The following is a 17,634-nucleotide window of genomic DNA, read 5'->3' on the forward strand; positions in this document are numbered from 1 at the left end:
CAATTGTGGAAGTGATGCATGTTCCTCCTGGAGCGGCTGATAAAAATGGCATGTTCCAACAACCACAGAATTTCAATAAATGGTAGAGAGGGGAAGAGAAGGCATCAAATCTGGATGAGCTAACTCTGCTTGTCTCTTGAGGTCTCCTTTTCATGGAAGAATGTATTATTAAAAGTGGAGAGAAAGCACTGTAATTTGTTAAGAAGATGTAAGATTTCTCATTCTTTAAAATGCAACTGCATTCTAGAAATTTAGAAACTTTTTCCCATCTCAGTAAAGGTGGAGAGAAAAATTGGTGGTTTTTATTTCTTTGCTGAGTGACTTGTTTCCATAGTGTAATGTGTCTTACTTGGGCTTGTTTTAGCAATTATGTTCATTAATGCATCTGTCACTTGGCAAAAAACAATTACTCTCATCTCCATTTAGATTGGAAGCATTTACATTTTTTTCTAATGGCATGTGGAAATGTGAAGTTAGATGTGGAAGCCAGGGTGATTTGGACTCTTTTCTACGGTGGTGTTTGTGGGTTGGTTTAAAGTTATTGTCAATGGATGTCTGTCTGATTCACAAGGCTGTCAAAGACACGTGTTTCCTAGCAAGGGTGGTGAAACACAAACTTACTTTTGCTTTTCGAGAAATATGAGATAAAGGAAAACTGATGTGACAAGGTGCAGTGTTCAACAGTGCTCCGCTTTAAGATCAGCTGCGATCCAAAAAACTGCATCAGTGACAGCTGGAGCGGATTGAGTGTATGTTCTTTTCAAATGAACGGATGAATTGTATGACCTTTGGGGAAAAGTTATCCAGTTTGCTTTTCGGGTTGTTTTCTTCCATTTCATATTTAGCTGTCCCTATGTACTACAGCAGATTGCCCCAGTGTTTTAAGGCAGGACCGTCTGTTACTGCCATTTACTTGTTTGTATTGTGCAGCGCATGCCTAGAGATACTGAAGAAGTTAAGATGTCTGGAAAAAATATGTAGGAAACAAGCAGTTTTAACAACTCTTTAATAATCCTAAAAGATAATTACTTAGTTACATTTAATGTTAAATTCTACATATGCATTTCATGCTGCAGTCAAATTTCCATTTCAATAGAGGGATCTAATAGTAAGCCTGTGCCACAAGCCTCAGGCTGGTTTGTGGCACAGTGAGGTACGCAGGGTGATGCTCCATCCTGTGGGCTACTGACAGAATGGCAGCAGCCAGAGAGAAATGCATCTACACTGCAAGTGATGTACTTGTGCAGATGGCTCATAAGCAGAGTGTGGTTTCTGGAACGATCATAGTTTAATTGGAGAGCTCAGGACAGCCTGCAGAATTTTAGTCTTGGTGACACACATCTATGCCTTCTCATTTATGTAATAAAAGCTGCTATTATGTTTTTTTATGCCCAAAGGAAAACAACGGTTTTTTTTCTTTTTGAAGAATTACCTTTAGAAATTTTAGGAAGTCGCTAACAATGAAACTGCAAAGAACAAAGTGTAAAATGTCCATTAAAAGACAGCATAGTATGGGTCCTATGTAAAAAATGGTGAATGAATCTTGCCTCTGGGAAAGTGCTACTGCAAATGTACAGATTTAGACATTTTAAGTTACAGTTGGGGGGGGGGGGGGCTGAAGGGAAAGGGAGGAAGCCTTACTGGCTGATACTTTCTCATCTGCCTGTGACACATGCTTATGGAAAACTTCTGAAAGTTCCAACTATGGTACAGAAAAAGTGAAGGAAAAAGCATCTGACTACAACAAAAACGTGACAAAGAAACCCAGCCTCTCTCTGCATTTCTGAGCCACGTGTTCCCAAAGGACAATTTTTCTTATGGCTGTTCCATCTGAAGGTATTGTTTGGGCTTCAGCCTGGTACACAGCTCTCATCACTTGAATTCTAGAGCAACAGCAATTGCAAACTCTGTGACAATAATGATTTTGTTGTTGTTGTTGTCACACCTTTTGCGTTGATTGTGGCTTTTGCTCAGACTGAATTTGCTGTAAAAATGGCAGTCATTCACCAAAGACGCTATGTGACTCATCAATATTGATGAACTAGTTCACAGCATTGTTAGTTCTCTACACTTTCTGTTTGTGTTGTTTCTAGTCTGCTTCTCCCTGAGTTGTAGGTACTGGTTTTTGGTTAATGCCTTTGGAGTGATAGCTAAAAAAACATATTGTACAGAGTAAATATGACAATGATTCCCTTAGGAGAGACATGCCCGCTGATTTCTTACCTTGCCCTGCAGCTTCTGGATCCTCCAGAGTGCGGCAATGGCTTTGTGGAAGATGGAGAAGAGTGTGACTGTGGGACGATAGCAGTAAGTGCAATGTACTTTAAATTAGCAACTAGATTCTCCAGGAGATGGTGCTGCCTATTACTGCTGTTAACATTAAGTGGAGGAAGACAGTAGTGTTAAGGTCCTATGGCAAAGGATTCATCATTTCTTACCTTTTCCATCATGTTTAACACAATGTGGGCCAGAATTTTTATTTTATCATCACACATTTTTTATCACAAGAATAATAGTCATAGCTACCTGTGCAGAATTGGGCCTTAAAAGATGTTAAAGAAAGTATTTTCCTAGATGGGAACATCACTCTGGTCAGTATTAAAATGTCAGTATGTAATGATAGACACTGTGAAGTTAAAAAAATAATTTCCTGTGTTGCATAGGCAACAGCAACTTCATGCTCCACAGTGTGTGCCTTTTTCTGCCTCGAGGTGCCTAAAAGCCTGGTTAAAAATCTGTTCAGGTAGCGTGCTAAGCTGAGAAGTTGTAAGAGAGCTTGGGGCTCATCTGCTTTTCCCATGTATTCTGTTATAAGTGTGTGTGTTCCTCAGGAGTGTGCCAGCGAAGGAGGAGAATGCTGCAACACTTGCACCCTGACGGCAGGCTCCCAGTGCAGCAACGGGCTTTGCTGTCGCAAGTGCCGGGTAAGGGCAGTGACCTTCACTGCAGCATCCTGGAGGGAATGCATCCAGGCACTGCAGCACATGTCTTTCCTTGCAGACCTTCTGATTATTTTTCTGAGAGCTTATCTTTTAAAATTGGCTGAAAACTGGTTTGTCTGGGGCTGTTCTCTGTCTTTTAAGCTTGGCTTCTTGAAGCAGGGACTGTGATCAAATGCAGAGGTGAATTAAAGCCTTCCAGTTTCAGACAAGTTTGAAACCGGTTGAAGTTACACGAGGTTTCATTAGATGTCCTTGTTTAAGCACGCACATCCTTACCCATGTGCCACTCCCAGTGCCTTACATGTTGCTCTGGATTTGCCCAATGAGACTGAATGGGAAAATCGTACCACAGAGGGCCTGAGAGAGGGATATAGTTAAAAAACAACAAACAACAATGCAGCTAGCAGAATTGCTCAGAAGCGTTCATCTAAAAGACACCTGTCTTCAGTTTCAGTTAGGTCTGCCTGTGTCTCCTTACGTTTGGACTGACGGAAATCCCATTGAGTAAAGGGAATCAAGACTTACATAAACTATAGGGTATTCTTCCTGATATATCAGGAAATAGTAAAAGGAGTTTAGCCAGATCTTGGGTGTAAGGGAGCCCAGCTAAATATAACTTCAAATAGTTGTTTATACTCATTTAGTAATAATGATAATTATTATTAATGTTATTAAAAGTGTGGTGTACTATGTGCGACATTTTTATCTTTGTCTGCAGGCATTTGAGGGTTTCATTTCCTTAGGAGGAACATCAGTAATAACTGTGGACCACATTCTTGACTTAGTGCTCATCCTAAAGTTAAAAAAAGAAAAAGCACAGACTATGCTAGAACAGATCACATTTCCCCTAAGCACATTGCTTTTTTTAATGTAATATAAAAAAATAAGCAGATTGCCAGTGTGGGTGAATTTTGTTCAAATATCCAAGTCACATAGGCACCATATTAAAGACTTATCAGAAAAAAAATAAGCATCTGTATACCTACATTATTTTTTGCAAATGAGATAAGGGTTCGTCTACATACAGAGTGGTGAGGGTGAGATGATGAAGAGAAAGGCAGAATTTTGCAAAACACATGTCCCTAGGAGGTGTTAATCAGGACAACTCAAAAGACAGTTCCCAAACTTGGGGTTACCTTCCCCTGTAATACCCTGCCTGAAAGCAGGAATGAAGGAAGAATTGCAACCAAAACGTGGTGACTGTACATCCCAGCATCCTGTAGTGTTTCTGACAACATTCCTGTCTGTCTGCATTTCCAGAGCCTGGTAGGAAAAAGATAAGCTAAAAGCTGAGAAAGTACCAGAGTCTAGCTTTTCCACTGATGTGTGCCTGTTCACACCAGCTGTGGAATTAGCAGTTGTCCCCAAAAAACCCTGTATGTGCATACAGTTCCAGAAAAGTCACAGAGCTGCAAAATGAACTGGGTGTCACAGACTTAAGAAAACTTTCAGGGAAAATAAGGGATCTGCACTAACAATTGCCACTTACGGGCTGTCTTCCTCCTTTTACAGGTCTTGAAAATTAGCACAGAAGTCTTTAACCAAATGCCTAGTTAGGTCACTGATACGTTTTTCGTTGTTAAATATCTGGTCACTTAGAAAATTGCGTCAAACTGTATGGAATTCAGTACATTTATTAATAGTTCCTGTTCTACAATGGAGCATTGTAATAACTATAGTATTTATACTCAGAGCTTTGCAGTGTTCGTCATCCCTAGCAAGTAAATCAGGATCACTTTCCCTGTTTTATAAAGAAAAGTAAAATAGTCACAAAAAGGCAAAATGACCTGGTCAAGGTAATGCTGCAAGCCACTGCAGTATTGGTTTGATGAACGCCAGAGGTCCTGTGTCCCAGGAGAGCACTTATCCTGCTGGGCCCCACACTCGAGGCACTCAGGAGGAGGTGTCTCAGAGAGTGGTACCACTTGCACCAGTAAATGGCCAGTGGCTTGACAGGTGCCATGTCCACAGTGGGGAAAGAAAAATCTTCTTACTTCAGTCAGCACTTGAAAATTTCCCATTTTTTATTTTAGTTAAAACTGTGAAGAAAAAAAAAAGGCATTTAATGCAAGGTATGGAGAAACCAAGACACTAATTTTCTGTCCTTTTTTTCCAGTTTGAACCTAAAGGAGTTTTGTGCCGAGAAGCAGTGAATGATTGTGATATTGCAGAGAACTGCACAGGAAACTCCAGTCAGGTGATTTTTATATCTTCTATCCAGGAGATGAAAAAAACCCACCTTTAGTCTCTCAATCGCTATGAACGTTACCATTTTGTATAGTAAGGTGCATAAAAACTGTATTAAACCTGCTGATACTGAAAAAAACAGTATGATACTGAAATAATTTTCCATATGACATTTGTTGTATCCTTTGCTTCCATGCTTGTCTGATCTATGATCTATTAATTATTTTCTCTTTCTATAGTGTTCTCCCAATATTCATAAAATGGATGGATATTCATGTGATAACAAGCAGGTAATTGGCATGTCAGTTTGTTTTGCTTTCTTACTGCTTTTATAGGTTGCTTTTTATAGATTTTGGTTTAAGATCTTTAGAAGTCACCTGGGACAATTCTGCTGACATTCCTGAGTTTTGGGTGCTAGTCATATTTTGGAGCTAAGCATTTAAATGAAGAGAAAGTAGAATCACATATTAGTTGCCTCAGTAGAAAGCATGTGACAAATCTGTATATTAAACCAATACATAGTTTGGAAAGTAAGTTATTTTAAACTTTTTCTGTATCTTTTCTTTCTTTCTAGGGTATTTGTTTTGGAGGAAGATGTAAAACCAGGGACCGGCAGTGTAAATATATCTGGGGTGAAAGTGAGTGAATGTGATTTTTTCTAAGTTTGTCGTTGTTCATGTGGCTTGAAAGATTATCTTAGCTAAGAAAAATTATGGAAGAGACATACTCAGAACAATTAAAAACAATATGTCCCTCCCTCTCTTCCCCCCCTCCTTTTGTGTTTACATCCTCTTTTCCAGCTCTTTCCCTAGTGTTGGTTAACTTACTGGTGATTATTCTGAAGTCTTAGGTTTAAGTTCTCATTAATAACCACCTAGGGAACCTATACTTACATTTATTGCTTTATTTCAGTGGCTTTTGGACATTTTGGATCAATAAACCCTGGTCAATCTGAACAAAATTTTAGAACAGTCCTGTGGTGCCAACATAAAACTTTTCATTGAGAACACTGTGCATAGTTTCACAGGCCACCTGCAGACCGTGGTACTGCAGTTCACAGATTGGGAAGCTCTGCTTGCTTTGATTATGCATCCCCATTTCCCAGGACTTGGCTTTTCAAAGCCTTCATCATCTTAGAAGAGATTGTTTCTGTTTTCAGAAGTGACAGCTGCTGACAGGTACTGCTATGAGAAGCTGAATATTGAAGGGACTGAGAAAGGAAACTGTGGAAGAGACAAAGACTCTTGGATACAGTGCAATAAACAGTAAGTTGATCCATTTAGAAAACAACTAGTATGAGGGTTTTTTTATCCCCAATCTAGTTCTTTAGCTGTTATGAAGAGGCTCAAAAAGCCTCTGTATGGATCAAACATTTCCTGACCTTCTTCGGCAGACCTTAGTGGAGGAAATTCTGGAGGGAGCAGAGTGTTGAGAGGTGATGATCTCTGAGAACAGAGCACCATCTGAGCTTTGGGTGCACTTGGACCAAAAGTGGTCCTAGTACTCTTGGTGAGGCTTAGCAATGCAGAGAAGAGTGGCCTGTGGTTTCACGTCTCAGTGGGGTGTTCACCTTTTACGCTGTCTGTGCTATTACGTTGCTAAATTGTGTTCAGTTTTCATCGTATTGTAACTTTTCACATCTTTTCCTGCAAGTTGCTGCCTAAACCATTGTTTCATATTCTTTATTTAAGCATTTGATTATTTCTGCCTATTTATGAACATTTTGCTAGTCTTTATAAAACTGTTTTTTCAGATGAGTTCTCCATTCTGTCAATGCCGTTAAAATTCTAATCCTGCCTACAGGTGAACTAATGTCCTTTCCTACCTTTCTGTGCAGATTTGATAACCTTACCTTTGTTCCATTACAAATTCATGAGTAATATGAGAGAGACCAGATGCTTCTATTCTGACAGCACACAAGTCTCTGCACACGAGTTGTAAACTCTCTTCAACAGTTGAATTAAACTTGGTGTCTCTAGTTCCCTTACGTATGTGTCATATGAGAGTTTGTTTAAAGCCAGTATCTGCTGCTTCTCCTCTATGGGCCAGTTACTGTATCTTAATAAGATATTAAATCAGTTTGATGTGGTTTGTTCTTGACAGCTCCCTGATTGCTATTACTCAGAGTATTTTTGATAATACATCATAAAAAAGAGACTTTTCCCAGTCTAAGCCCCAAGAAGAATAATTTTCTTGGGAAACAAGACATTATTTATGGGAGTTACTGTCAGTAGGAGAAAAGCAAGGAATAACAAACATGTTATAAAGCAAGTGAGGAAACCTACGTTTTTTTGATCGTCCCTTTTCATTTAATTTTTTTTGGTGAGTATCATTTATTCTGTCAATGCAGGGATGTGCTTTGTGGATACCTTCTGTGCTCCAATATATCCAGTGTGCCCAGGCTTGGAGAACTTGATGGTGAAATCACATCGTCAGTCTTGCAGTTTGGAAAAGTCTACAATTGCAGGTAATTGGAAATCCTGAAAACAGAACAGAGACAATCAATATCCATCTTGCATAGAAAAGCAGCTTTCTTATTCCTAAGTGGAGAACAACTGTTTCCATTAAATATTTTTTTTCCTATTAACACATAACCTTTATTCCCGCTCAATTTTTGTTAAGCTTCAGGAAATTGACTGGGGGGAGGGGAGCGCAGCTGTTTTACAGTTCCCTCTGCATAGTAGTTAATTTTCCCTGTAGAGTCATAATGCTCTTCTCTGGCCTCTTGATTTTACATTCTTTAATGTTTGTAAAGTACTTAATGTACTCAAAATACTTAGACATATGCCTGCACTGCCAAAGCTAACTGGCAGCTTAATACGTTGCCATATGTTAGCTGAATCCCAATTATAGACCTGGTGTGTTCTCATAGCTTCACACAGTGACGAAATAAAGTCCTGCACAAGTAAACTGTTTTATCTAACACCGGCTCTCACACAGGATAAATGGTCTTTGTTTCCACCATTAACATTTGTTTGATGTAGATATACTGTGTTTTGGTTTGTTTCACATTAGGGCCAGTGAGATTAATAAGCCAATACTTGCTCTTTCCTGGTTCTGGACATTGTATAATGCAGACAGAAATGAAGGGCATAGCCCAGAGCACAGTTTCTCAAGCAGTCCCATCTAATCAGGGCACGAGTCTCTGGGATCCTCTTGGTTGTCTTGCAGTGGCGGCCACGTGAAGCTTGATGAGGAGACAGACCTGGGCTATGTGGAGAATGGGACACCATGTGGGCCGAACATGGTGTGCCTCGAGCATCGCTGCCTCCCCACCGAGGCCTTCAACTTCAGCACCTGCCCAGGCACCACAGACACCCAGATTTGTTCAGGACATGGTGTATGTTCTCGTACTTCTTAATCATTTTTTCTGTTGTTGCTGAGTACCTGGCGTTGTGTAGTGTACTAGCTAGACCTTTCAGGAAGCCACCAGCGTGACTCTAGAAGTCTTTATACTGGAGAAGCTTTTGAAAAGGAAAGGGGGGAGAGGCACATAAGTAAACAAAATGCATATCAGTCCAGGCATCTTAAACAATGAGTCATAGTAAGTATGTATTACTTTTACAAAAATTTTATCATTCAATTCTTTTGCTATCACTTCTGCTAACTTGATTGGTATTTCCTCAGGCAACGCACTGGAGAATATAAAAGTTTTATGAACTGAGAAACTTGGGTCTCCGTTCTTCCAGATGCTCTTTTTAATTCCCTCTTTATTGTGTCAACAGCCAAGAAGATTCTTAAGGTCATTGGATTTTGTTGGCTGAGAGTTACTTTGCTCTAGAGGAGAGGGCAGTGAGCTGGCCCTTGGCTAGTGGCAGCTTCTCTGCTTGGTGCACAGCCTATGGCTTTGCTGTGGCCCTGCCGAGTCCCCTTGTCCCTCACTGAGTTTGAAACAGCGTCCGAGCCCCTGCAGCTGAGCTGAGATCAAAGGAGTTGTTCTCTCTCAACGTCTTTTACACTGTGTTAAAACTCCTTTTCTTTTTAAATCTGAAATTAACTGCTTCCTAATATTTTGGAAAAATAAAATAATTGAGGTTCAGAGTCTCCCAAAGCAATTATAAATGGCTCTATTAAATATATGTTATGTTAAAATATATTACTGTACCTAATACATATCACATGTATTTATATATAAAGTCTAGTAATAGATTTAATACATTTATACCTAATATATCAATTTAAAATTAATGTTTATTAAAAATGTTTTACAAAATTTTGCAGGCAGTCAAAATAAGTGCTATATGACTGTACCTATACTGTAGGTATTAATTATGGGAATAGATTAATTTCATTACTTTATTCTGAGCTACACTTTTGGCCGCAGGTTTGTAGCAATGAAATAAAGTGTGTCTGTGACCGATTCTGGGGAGGAGATGACTGCAGTTCTCGCATCAAAGATGATATATTTTTTGATAAAGATGCCATCAATAAAGGTATGTTGTTATAATATTTAGTAGTAACTGGAAAAGCTTGGATTTGAGGAAGGTTCACCAAGCAAAACTATATCTCCTACTCTTTCAGTTAGCATACAACACGATGCACCGTTAGGAGCCTCATTCCCTTCCCTTCCTCCCACAGCAGAAGGACTCTGTGAATGAGGTCTCAGACCTGGGGCTGAGTGAGCGGTGCCGCTCACGAGCACTAAGTACACCTCTCGGGACTGGTACCAGTGTGTCCCGTTGCACCTTGCTTGTCCCAATCATCTGAGTGGCCTTATTAAGTGTATTGATAGATTAGGACAAGCTACGAGTTACTGGGGCTTTTCCTATCTTGATGGAAAGGTAATGTTGCTTACATGTTTGATTTTTATTTGTAGAGTCAATTTTTTATTACATGGCCAGTATGCAGAATGCTCGCACACAAATTTTAGGCTTTTACATTTTTTGAGTGAAGGTTTTTATTCATATTTGACTTTCAAGACCTACCTGGATGCAGTCCTGAGTAATGTGCTCTAGGCAATCCTTCTTTAGCAGGGGAGTTGGACTACATGATCTCTAGAGGTCCCTTCCAACTCTGAAAAATTCCGTGATTCCGTGATTATGCTTGCATACAAGAGAAAGATATACTATGGAAAAATTAGGGTGTAAATGTTTTATGTGATAAATCCTTGTGGGAGGACAGTTTTACCATCTTCCAGAATGTCTCTTTTGGTTAGTGTATTCAGCTATGGAAGGGATTTGAGCAAAACCAAACAAATAGTCATTTTTATTCCAGTGCAAGCATGTATTTGCCAGACAGGTTATAAGGATGTAAGCTGCAGTACTTTAATATTGATAACGTTATATTGGCAAACCAGGCCCAGCTTTCCCATGTATCAAGTGTTCAGTTAAGGGAAGTGGACAAAGAGGTCAAAGCTTGATTTACAAATGATCTTTTTATGTCCATGCTATACTTCAAGATTATATCACTGGTTACAATTAATCAGTCTAGTGCAAGTTGTCCAAGAAGGTTTTTGAAAGGCAGTGCATTTACTGTTTTTGTATATTTTTCTCCTAAAACCCTGTATATTTTTCCCCTTTCTTGTGTTTCCAGGTGTTGTTAGCACAAATATAATAATAGGGGCTATTGCTGGCACCATTTTAGTGTTGGCTCTCGTTTTAGGAATAACTGGTTGGGGTTACAAGTAAGTAAATTGTGTTCTTCTTAATACAGTTTAAAAACATGTTTATTTCATCTGATAGCTGATTATGTTATGAAAAGAATAGTTCAAACATTATCTAAAAAATCCAAATTAGATTAATATTTATTTATACAATGATATTTTTATAGTATCAGCATTTTTCAAGCAATTGGTACATGTGTATGTGGTTTTGGAGAGCTTGATCCAGGTTTGAAATTTATTTCTTATTTAGCTGTTTCTTTTCTTTTTTGTAGATGATCAGATTATGATTTTACTGTATCTAACAAAGGAAATACAAGAATACAGTCTGATTCAGTTATAAATCTTTCCTAATGACAAATTGAATTTAGCAAGATTAGCCTTCCATCGGTAAAGCATTTAACCATAGGCTTCCTTAAACAGATGTTTATATTCAGTCAGCCTAACCTGAAATTAATTCAGGCACATTTTTCAGGAGAGAGAGATCTGTGATTTGCAAATAAGATGCAAGTTCTCTCCTAGTGCAGAGCTGTCAGTGTTCCGCTCACTGAGAGGCAAAGTGGATCATTTTAGCCTGAATGATCTTTTTCAGTTTTTCTCCTTTCGTGAATTTCTTCTAAAAACAGAGGGATTTAGGTTTTTTACATGTATTAAAAAAAGATTCAAGGTATTTGCATTGTCACCTGTGTTTGGGTGAGACTGGCTCTTGAAGTCCTTCCTCCACAGGTCCTTGGTGTGCATGGAGGGCAGGGCAGGTTCAGCTGCAGGCAGTGGTGTAGCTGGGACACGGCCCCAGCAATTTGGCGTAACGAACTGGCACATCCCCTGCTGGTTTGTTACACTGAGGTAGGCTGAAGGCAGCTCAGAAATAAGTAAGGAAAGAAGCATTTGGAAAATGCATGAAGATTAGGATAGTAAAGCAGTAGGTTATGCTATCTTGGTGTATTGCCCTCAGCTTCTGTCAGTGTCTGAAAATCTGGACTTCTATTTTGAGTACCTCTTCAAAAGTTAAGGGCTCATTTTGGGATGACATCTAGCCAGCGGTATTAGTTTTTGGAGATGGAGGGCAAGAGTGCACCTTTCACTAGCAGCTTCACAGTGAATATGCTTAAACTCATCATGAACTGCACCTCCAGCTCCACACTGACTTTAGCCATCAACATGAATATATTTTCCTTGTTTATTCTGATTTAGTATGTTTATTTCAGAAGTGTTTTCTGTAGAAATATCTTGAGAAAAAATTTAATTCTGCATACATTGCTTTTCTCCTTATGTTTTTTTTTTCTCTTACTGGTGCCATGTATACCTGCATACTGATAACTCATTCTTCTTTCTTTCTTTCTCTTCGCTTTGTATGGAAAGAAACTACAGAAGACAGAGGTATGTGATAAAAGTAGTGGAATGTATCTTAGAAACCTCTGAAAATAGCTTTTCTTCTCTCTTGCTCGTTTACATACTATAAAGAAAATAGAGTGATGAATTATCATATTTTAAAGAATCTTTGCTTGAATATATGAAATTGGTATTTATTCTATAAATGCATTGCTTGAAATCCTGATTTCACTGGACTCTAGCAAAAATGTTTCCTTCTGAGATAGCCTATTTTATTTAGGAAAACAGGAGAATATTTCCAATAAGAGAGACTGAAAATTTGCTATTAGTGATGAAAGTGTTCTTAGGAGGCTGAGAACTGAATAATTAATACTAACATGATGTTCAGAAGCCTTTTGAGACAAATTCATTCCTGGAACTTCTTTGCAGTTAAAAATACAATGCAGTGAAATTGTTGTGTGAATGAAGAGCCCATTCTTTCTCGCCACCCTGCTCGATTGATTTGAAGCTAAAGTCTTCAGCACAGGGCTGAGCTTTCACCAGTTCAAGCTTGTGGCCAAAACTCAAAAAGTTCCTAGTGAGTTGGGTTTGGCTCCTAGAAGACCACCTCCTTTTGATCAGTCATCTGCCTGGCAGATGGGTCTTCTGGAAAGGACTTGGCTCCTTCCTCTACCAGTCTCCCGCAGATATGAGGGTTTCTCAAAATTCCCCTGTTTTCTGCCCGTATCACCGCCTCCTGGTCAAGCCGCTGCTTCGTTTGTTGCCGATACTCGTTGTGCTTGTTCTCCATTTCCCCAACATCTGTAGCGCTTTCTCTGCCTGGCTCAAAATACTTGCCAAAAACAGAAAAGCACTGCTAAGTGCTGGTCGTGTACTACAAGGCAGGAACAGTAACAGGCAAAAGGCAAAATAATTGAAGGTCAAGCCTTACGGAGAGGTTGGTGGGTAGGAAAAGTCACCCAGCACAAGGAAGCCAGAATTTCAGGGTTTGGTGCTGCTTAGTGAAACGCAATGTGTATCTATAAGTGCAGACTAATGTGGCCATCAAGTTACCCTACTGTGGATGTTTCAGTGTTGTCTGAGGACAGAGTAGCCAAAACCTCAAAATATGGAAAGAGAAAGCCACATGCATATTTGCATTGGAATATTAGAGAATCTGACTTTTTAAAATTCCCTCATCTCCAAAAATTAGTATATGGACAGAGAGCTGTGAGTCTGCAGTCAGTGGCCATGGGCAGAGTGGAAACCGCTATAAGCTAAGGCTTTTGAAGGTGATGGAGGGCTCCATCATTTTAAAGATGGTGGAGATATTTAGTAGCTAAATCTCCTTCATGCAGAAAATGAAGTTCTGTAGGCTGACTTCTAAATAGAGTATTTTTGGATATGTACAAGGAGTACTCCATTAATGGAAAAAACAGACATCCATCAGAGTGTCCAGAGTATCCTTTTTTTTTTCTTAAATAGTTTATGATCGCTCCTTAAAAAAAGATAAAAACGAGCCATTGAGGTATTTTTGAGCACTACATAAGGAATGATATTTGGTAGTACTAAGCAACTGAAATGAGTAAACTGAAAATAATAGAAAGGACCCACTTAGCAAGGATTCTGTCAGCTGGGATAGTGTGGCTTAAAAGGCACAGCTACACGGCAGAAGTTATTTCTGACGGAATAGCAAGAGAGCAGTTTGCTGGAGGAACCTTGGGGAGCAGAGCTGCCAACGCTGAGTCAACTGTGAACACACCTATGTACCAGCTGAGGAATGGGACAAGAACCGAGACTTGAGAGGTGTTGGAAGAAATACTGTGGAAGTACTCTGTTACACTAATGATTTATGTGCCATATAATTATATATTTTAAATACTTTAGAAGCATTAAAAATTCAGATATGGAATGAAGAGAGCCCAGTTCGGGTCTGTAGTTGGACACAATCTGAATGTGAATCAACCTTCTGATAAATGCGCATCTTAATAGGGGCAGAATGAAGCAAAAGGGCCTTGGAAAGTGTAAGGCTGAACAGATAATTAAGTTGCTTGGTATTATGATATAGCCAACTTTCAAAGTAGCTACTTGTATTAGGGAGGATTTTTCAACTTGATGGAACTGTAACTGGAATGTTTGCATGGCAGTTTTTCTGCTGGCAACAAACTCGCCATCAGCAAAAAAGTTCCATAATTTGATTAGGAACTTTCTAATGCATAGGTAGTTTTATGCACCGTAACCGAGCTTCTGGTACTGGAAAAGGATAAGCTGTTGTCAGATATGTATGGTGGTAATCGGGAGTAGCTGAGAACCTCTGACACTGGCATTAGTTCCCCTGCACAAGAAAACAGTTAATAATAAACTGGAGGTTTTTCTCCTCCTGAGGTTTAAGCAACTGAACAGGTTGCTATTCTTGAATTCAATAATGGTCACAAACATTAAATGTAAAGCATCTACCTCAGAAGGAAAAAAGAATTCACTTTTCCTGAACTCCTTTTGATGCAAGTATGCTTTCAGCTCAGGCCGCAGTACTTACACTGCACCTGAGGATGGTTTTTGCAACCAGTGTCATGAGCCATTTGAAATGTCTGAACTTGGTTATCCAATGTTTCAAGAACCACAAACTATTCACTTTGGAAATTGTGATCAGAGTTTATCAGTGAAATGTTCCTTGTTTTCCCTTACCAAAACCACATAATCCACTTTTCTGCACATATCAGAAGCATGTGGGAGTTTTCACTGAGATGGTTGAATTATTTATTAATAGGTTTATTGTGTGTGGTTAACAGGATTCCTCAAGAATTGCTGTCTTTGCCTCTTGCTTTTAAACTAATGTTTGTGCATGTTTGTGTGCGTGCTGGTGCCTGTCACATTTTCTGACCCTACGATGTTTATTATACTTTAGACAAATACCCCAGGGAGATTATGTAAAAAAGCCTGGAGAGGCCGACTCTTTTTATAGCGACATGCCTCCTGGAGTCAGCACAAACTCTGCATCTAGTTCTAAGAAGAGGTCTGCTTTTCTGTCGCATTTTCAGATTTCTACCTGTTCCATCACCCATTATTCCATTAGTCAGAACATTTCATTGTTTTGCAGCAGGTTTGATTCTTTCTTCTTTCTTTGTGGAATGTTTGAAATAGCATCCTTTGTGCTTTGATTACTGATTTTTCTCATGTGTCCTGAGCTGCTAATTATTACAATTAGGCCATTGCAAACCAATTTTTGGTTAATCAAATTTTCATCATCTCCCTGCTTGAGAATTGTTTTCAAGTAGACTTTAATAATAATTGCTGGCTCAAAAAAAATTTAAGTAAATAACCACAATTTTTTTAGTCATGGTCATGTAATCAAAGAAAAGGAACCCTGTTTGCTTCAATAATAGTTATAAACTGTTCAATATAAATGTTGGTTTTATATCTTTATTTGTCAGTGTCATTAATTCACTGAGTGGACCTGGAGTTCTGGATAATATTCTTGCTGTCTCACATTAAAGACAGTGGTGCTTGCATTTTATTCCACTTGCTAGACTAGTACACTGAGTGTTATCTTAGAAAATAATTCTACAAAGACTTTCTGTAGTTTTGTGCTTCCTGTTATGAGTAACCAAGGAGGGCATTAGATTTTGCCCTCGATCTGATTTCGCTAATTCTGTTATTGTTCCAGTTACTTTAAAAACCCAACAACACTTTAAAATGGAAAATTCATTGAAAAGCATTGAGAGTCATTTGTAATTGCTAAGGTGAATAGGTCATAATGCTCACCATCCCTCTGCAGTTAGAGATCCTTTAATTATGCAGATCTCCAGCTAGCACTTCAAAACAATTTATGAGAAGCACTATATCGTAGGAGGGATGGACAATCCGGAACTGCTTCATAATTCTCAGTTCTTGTCTCGCTGAGCAGTCTGTAACTGTGCAGTTGATGAAGCCATTTTCTTTGTTGTTATTTCACTGAAAGTAGAGAGAAGTTTATGGAAGGGATACATTTGCAGTGAGGTTTGCTATTTGGGTATAGCAGCTTGATCCTATATGCAACTTCATTCAGTCTATTCTAGTGAATATGTTATTAAGAAAACTGTAGTAGTGTATAATTAATCGATTTCTAATTTTTAAATTCAGCTTTTTAAATTTGTGAATGGGTAAATTATGTTTTTCAGGGAGCAAGTGTTAACCTTTAATGATGCACTGGTTTTGTTGGAGAATCTTATCTGGATAAAATTTTTTAAAAAGTCTTGGGGAAGCAAATTTTCATAGCTTGTGTAAGCAGGTTCAAATACCAGTTAAGAAAAAAAGTTTGTTTTTATATTAATATCATTTAATGTGTTTCTTCTTTCATTCAGTATCTGTGTTTCTTTTCATACTTCATTTCTTTCATGTATCTATGTTTATTATTTGTTCCAATGAGCTACTGGCTTCTAAGGTCTGTCTGTACTAGAGAGTTTTGTTGCTCCCCACCACCAGTTGAGGTATGTTTTGCCACTGTAACGTCTGGAAACGTAAGTCTGACAAACCTTCCATTTCAATGCCCAGAGTGTTACTTCCTACCTTTCAGGCTGGTTTTGGTTTGCTTTGTGTGCAGATATGGATGACATCTCTTGGGAGACATTAGAGCGGCCAGGCCATTAGCCGGCTGGGCTTCTCCATGCAGGAAAGCACTATGAAGTGTTAGAATTAGGATGTTCAAGGATTAAGAGATAATTTTATGATAACTCTTGCTATTATGAAACACCAAACGCCAAACCCAGTATATAGGAAGACACTCTTCAACCTGAAAATAGACCATTAGGAGGAGAAAATTATTTAAAAATCTGTTAATGGATCCGTTGGTTCTCAGACCTTTCGTGCTGTAACTAAGTTTGAATTAATGAAACCCTGGACTTAATTCAGTGTGGCTGTGATTAGCGTGGTCTTCTGAAAACTGAAGAGTATCTGTGAGATGCCTGTCCTCCAAGGAAGGCAGAGACTGAAAAATGCAAGAGTATTCAGACTTAAAAACTACAGCAATAGATCCTTTAAGCAAAACTTCTTTGTAATAAATAAGCCATCTATTCTCACCAGTTTTCAACTTCCTAATGTTTTCTCCTTTGGTAAGATTTGTAGGTCTCATGGCAAACAGCTGAGCAGCAGCTGTAGTTCAACAGGAGGGAGCCTGTTGCAAAACCCCATGTGTTGGACCTTGCCACGCACATCCCTGGCTCTTAGAGGGAATACAAGAAGAAAGAAAAACTTAAGTTTGCATCAAGCACCTAGATAAAAAGACTGGTTTTGGCTTTGAGTTTGGCATTAAAATTATATACTGTAGTGACTAGATGACAAAATAAAATAAAAATTCAAAATTAGCAAAAATAAGAGAGAGTTAGCCCTCCACTTGGAACTACTAGCTATGGGAGGGATGATGTTCATCGCAGACTCCTGGGCCCCTGAGACTCGTCCCAGTGGGCAGAGGGAAGCAGTCCCAGCTTTCCTGCAACAGCATGAGGAGGGAGTGGGCAGCCTGCAGGTGGGACGTGAGGAAAAAAGACCTTGAGATGAGCACAGTTGGAAGAACATCTTCCACCTAAAGGACTGGGGCAGAGCTGGAAATCTGGTGAGTGC

General features: G+C 39.0%; 1 protein-coding gene across 2 annotated transcripts in view; it reads left to right on the forward strand.

Moving 5' to 3' along the window:
- Positions 1-17,634, forward strand: part of ADAM22 (ADAM metallopeptidase domain 22) — a 134,240-nt gene that overhangs the window by 100,797 nt on the left and 15,809 nt on the right. Inside the window, exons 16-27 of one of the 2 annotated variants that reach the window (XM_074574625.1) lie at positions 2,236-2,307; positions 2,832-2,924; positions 5,059-5,139; positions 5,369-5,419; positions 5,704-5,767; positions 6,289-6,394; positions 7,480-7,596; positions 8,301-8,469; positions 9,454-9,562; positions 10,662-10,752; positions 12,091-12,108; positions 14,945-15,139. In XM_074574625.1, the coding sequence (XP_074430726.1) occupies positions 2,236-2,307; positions 2,832-2,924; positions 5,059-5,139; positions 5,369-5,419; positions 5,704-5,767; positions 6,289-6,394; positions 7,480-7,596; positions 8,301-8,469; positions 9,454-9,562; positions 10,662-10,752; positions 12,091-12,108; positions 14,945-15,139 (1,166 nt within the window). The remainder of the gene's footprint in view (positions 1-2,235; positions 2,308-2,831; positions 2,925-5,058; positions 5,140-5,368; positions 5,420-5,703; positions 5,768-6,288; positions 6,395-7,479; positions 7,597-8,300; positions 8,470-9,453; positions 9,563-10,661; positions 10,753-12,090; positions 12,109-14,944; positions 15,140-17,634) is intronic. The other variant, XM_074574624.1, reaches the window with a different exon arrangement.

Source organism: Larus michahellis, chromosome 2 (assembly GCF_964199755.1).
Source record: "Larus michahellis chromosome 2, bLarMic1.1, whole genome shotgun sequence".
Taxonomy (NCBI): Eukaryota; Metazoa; Chordata; class Aves; order Charadriiformes; family Laridae; genus Larus; species Larus michahellis.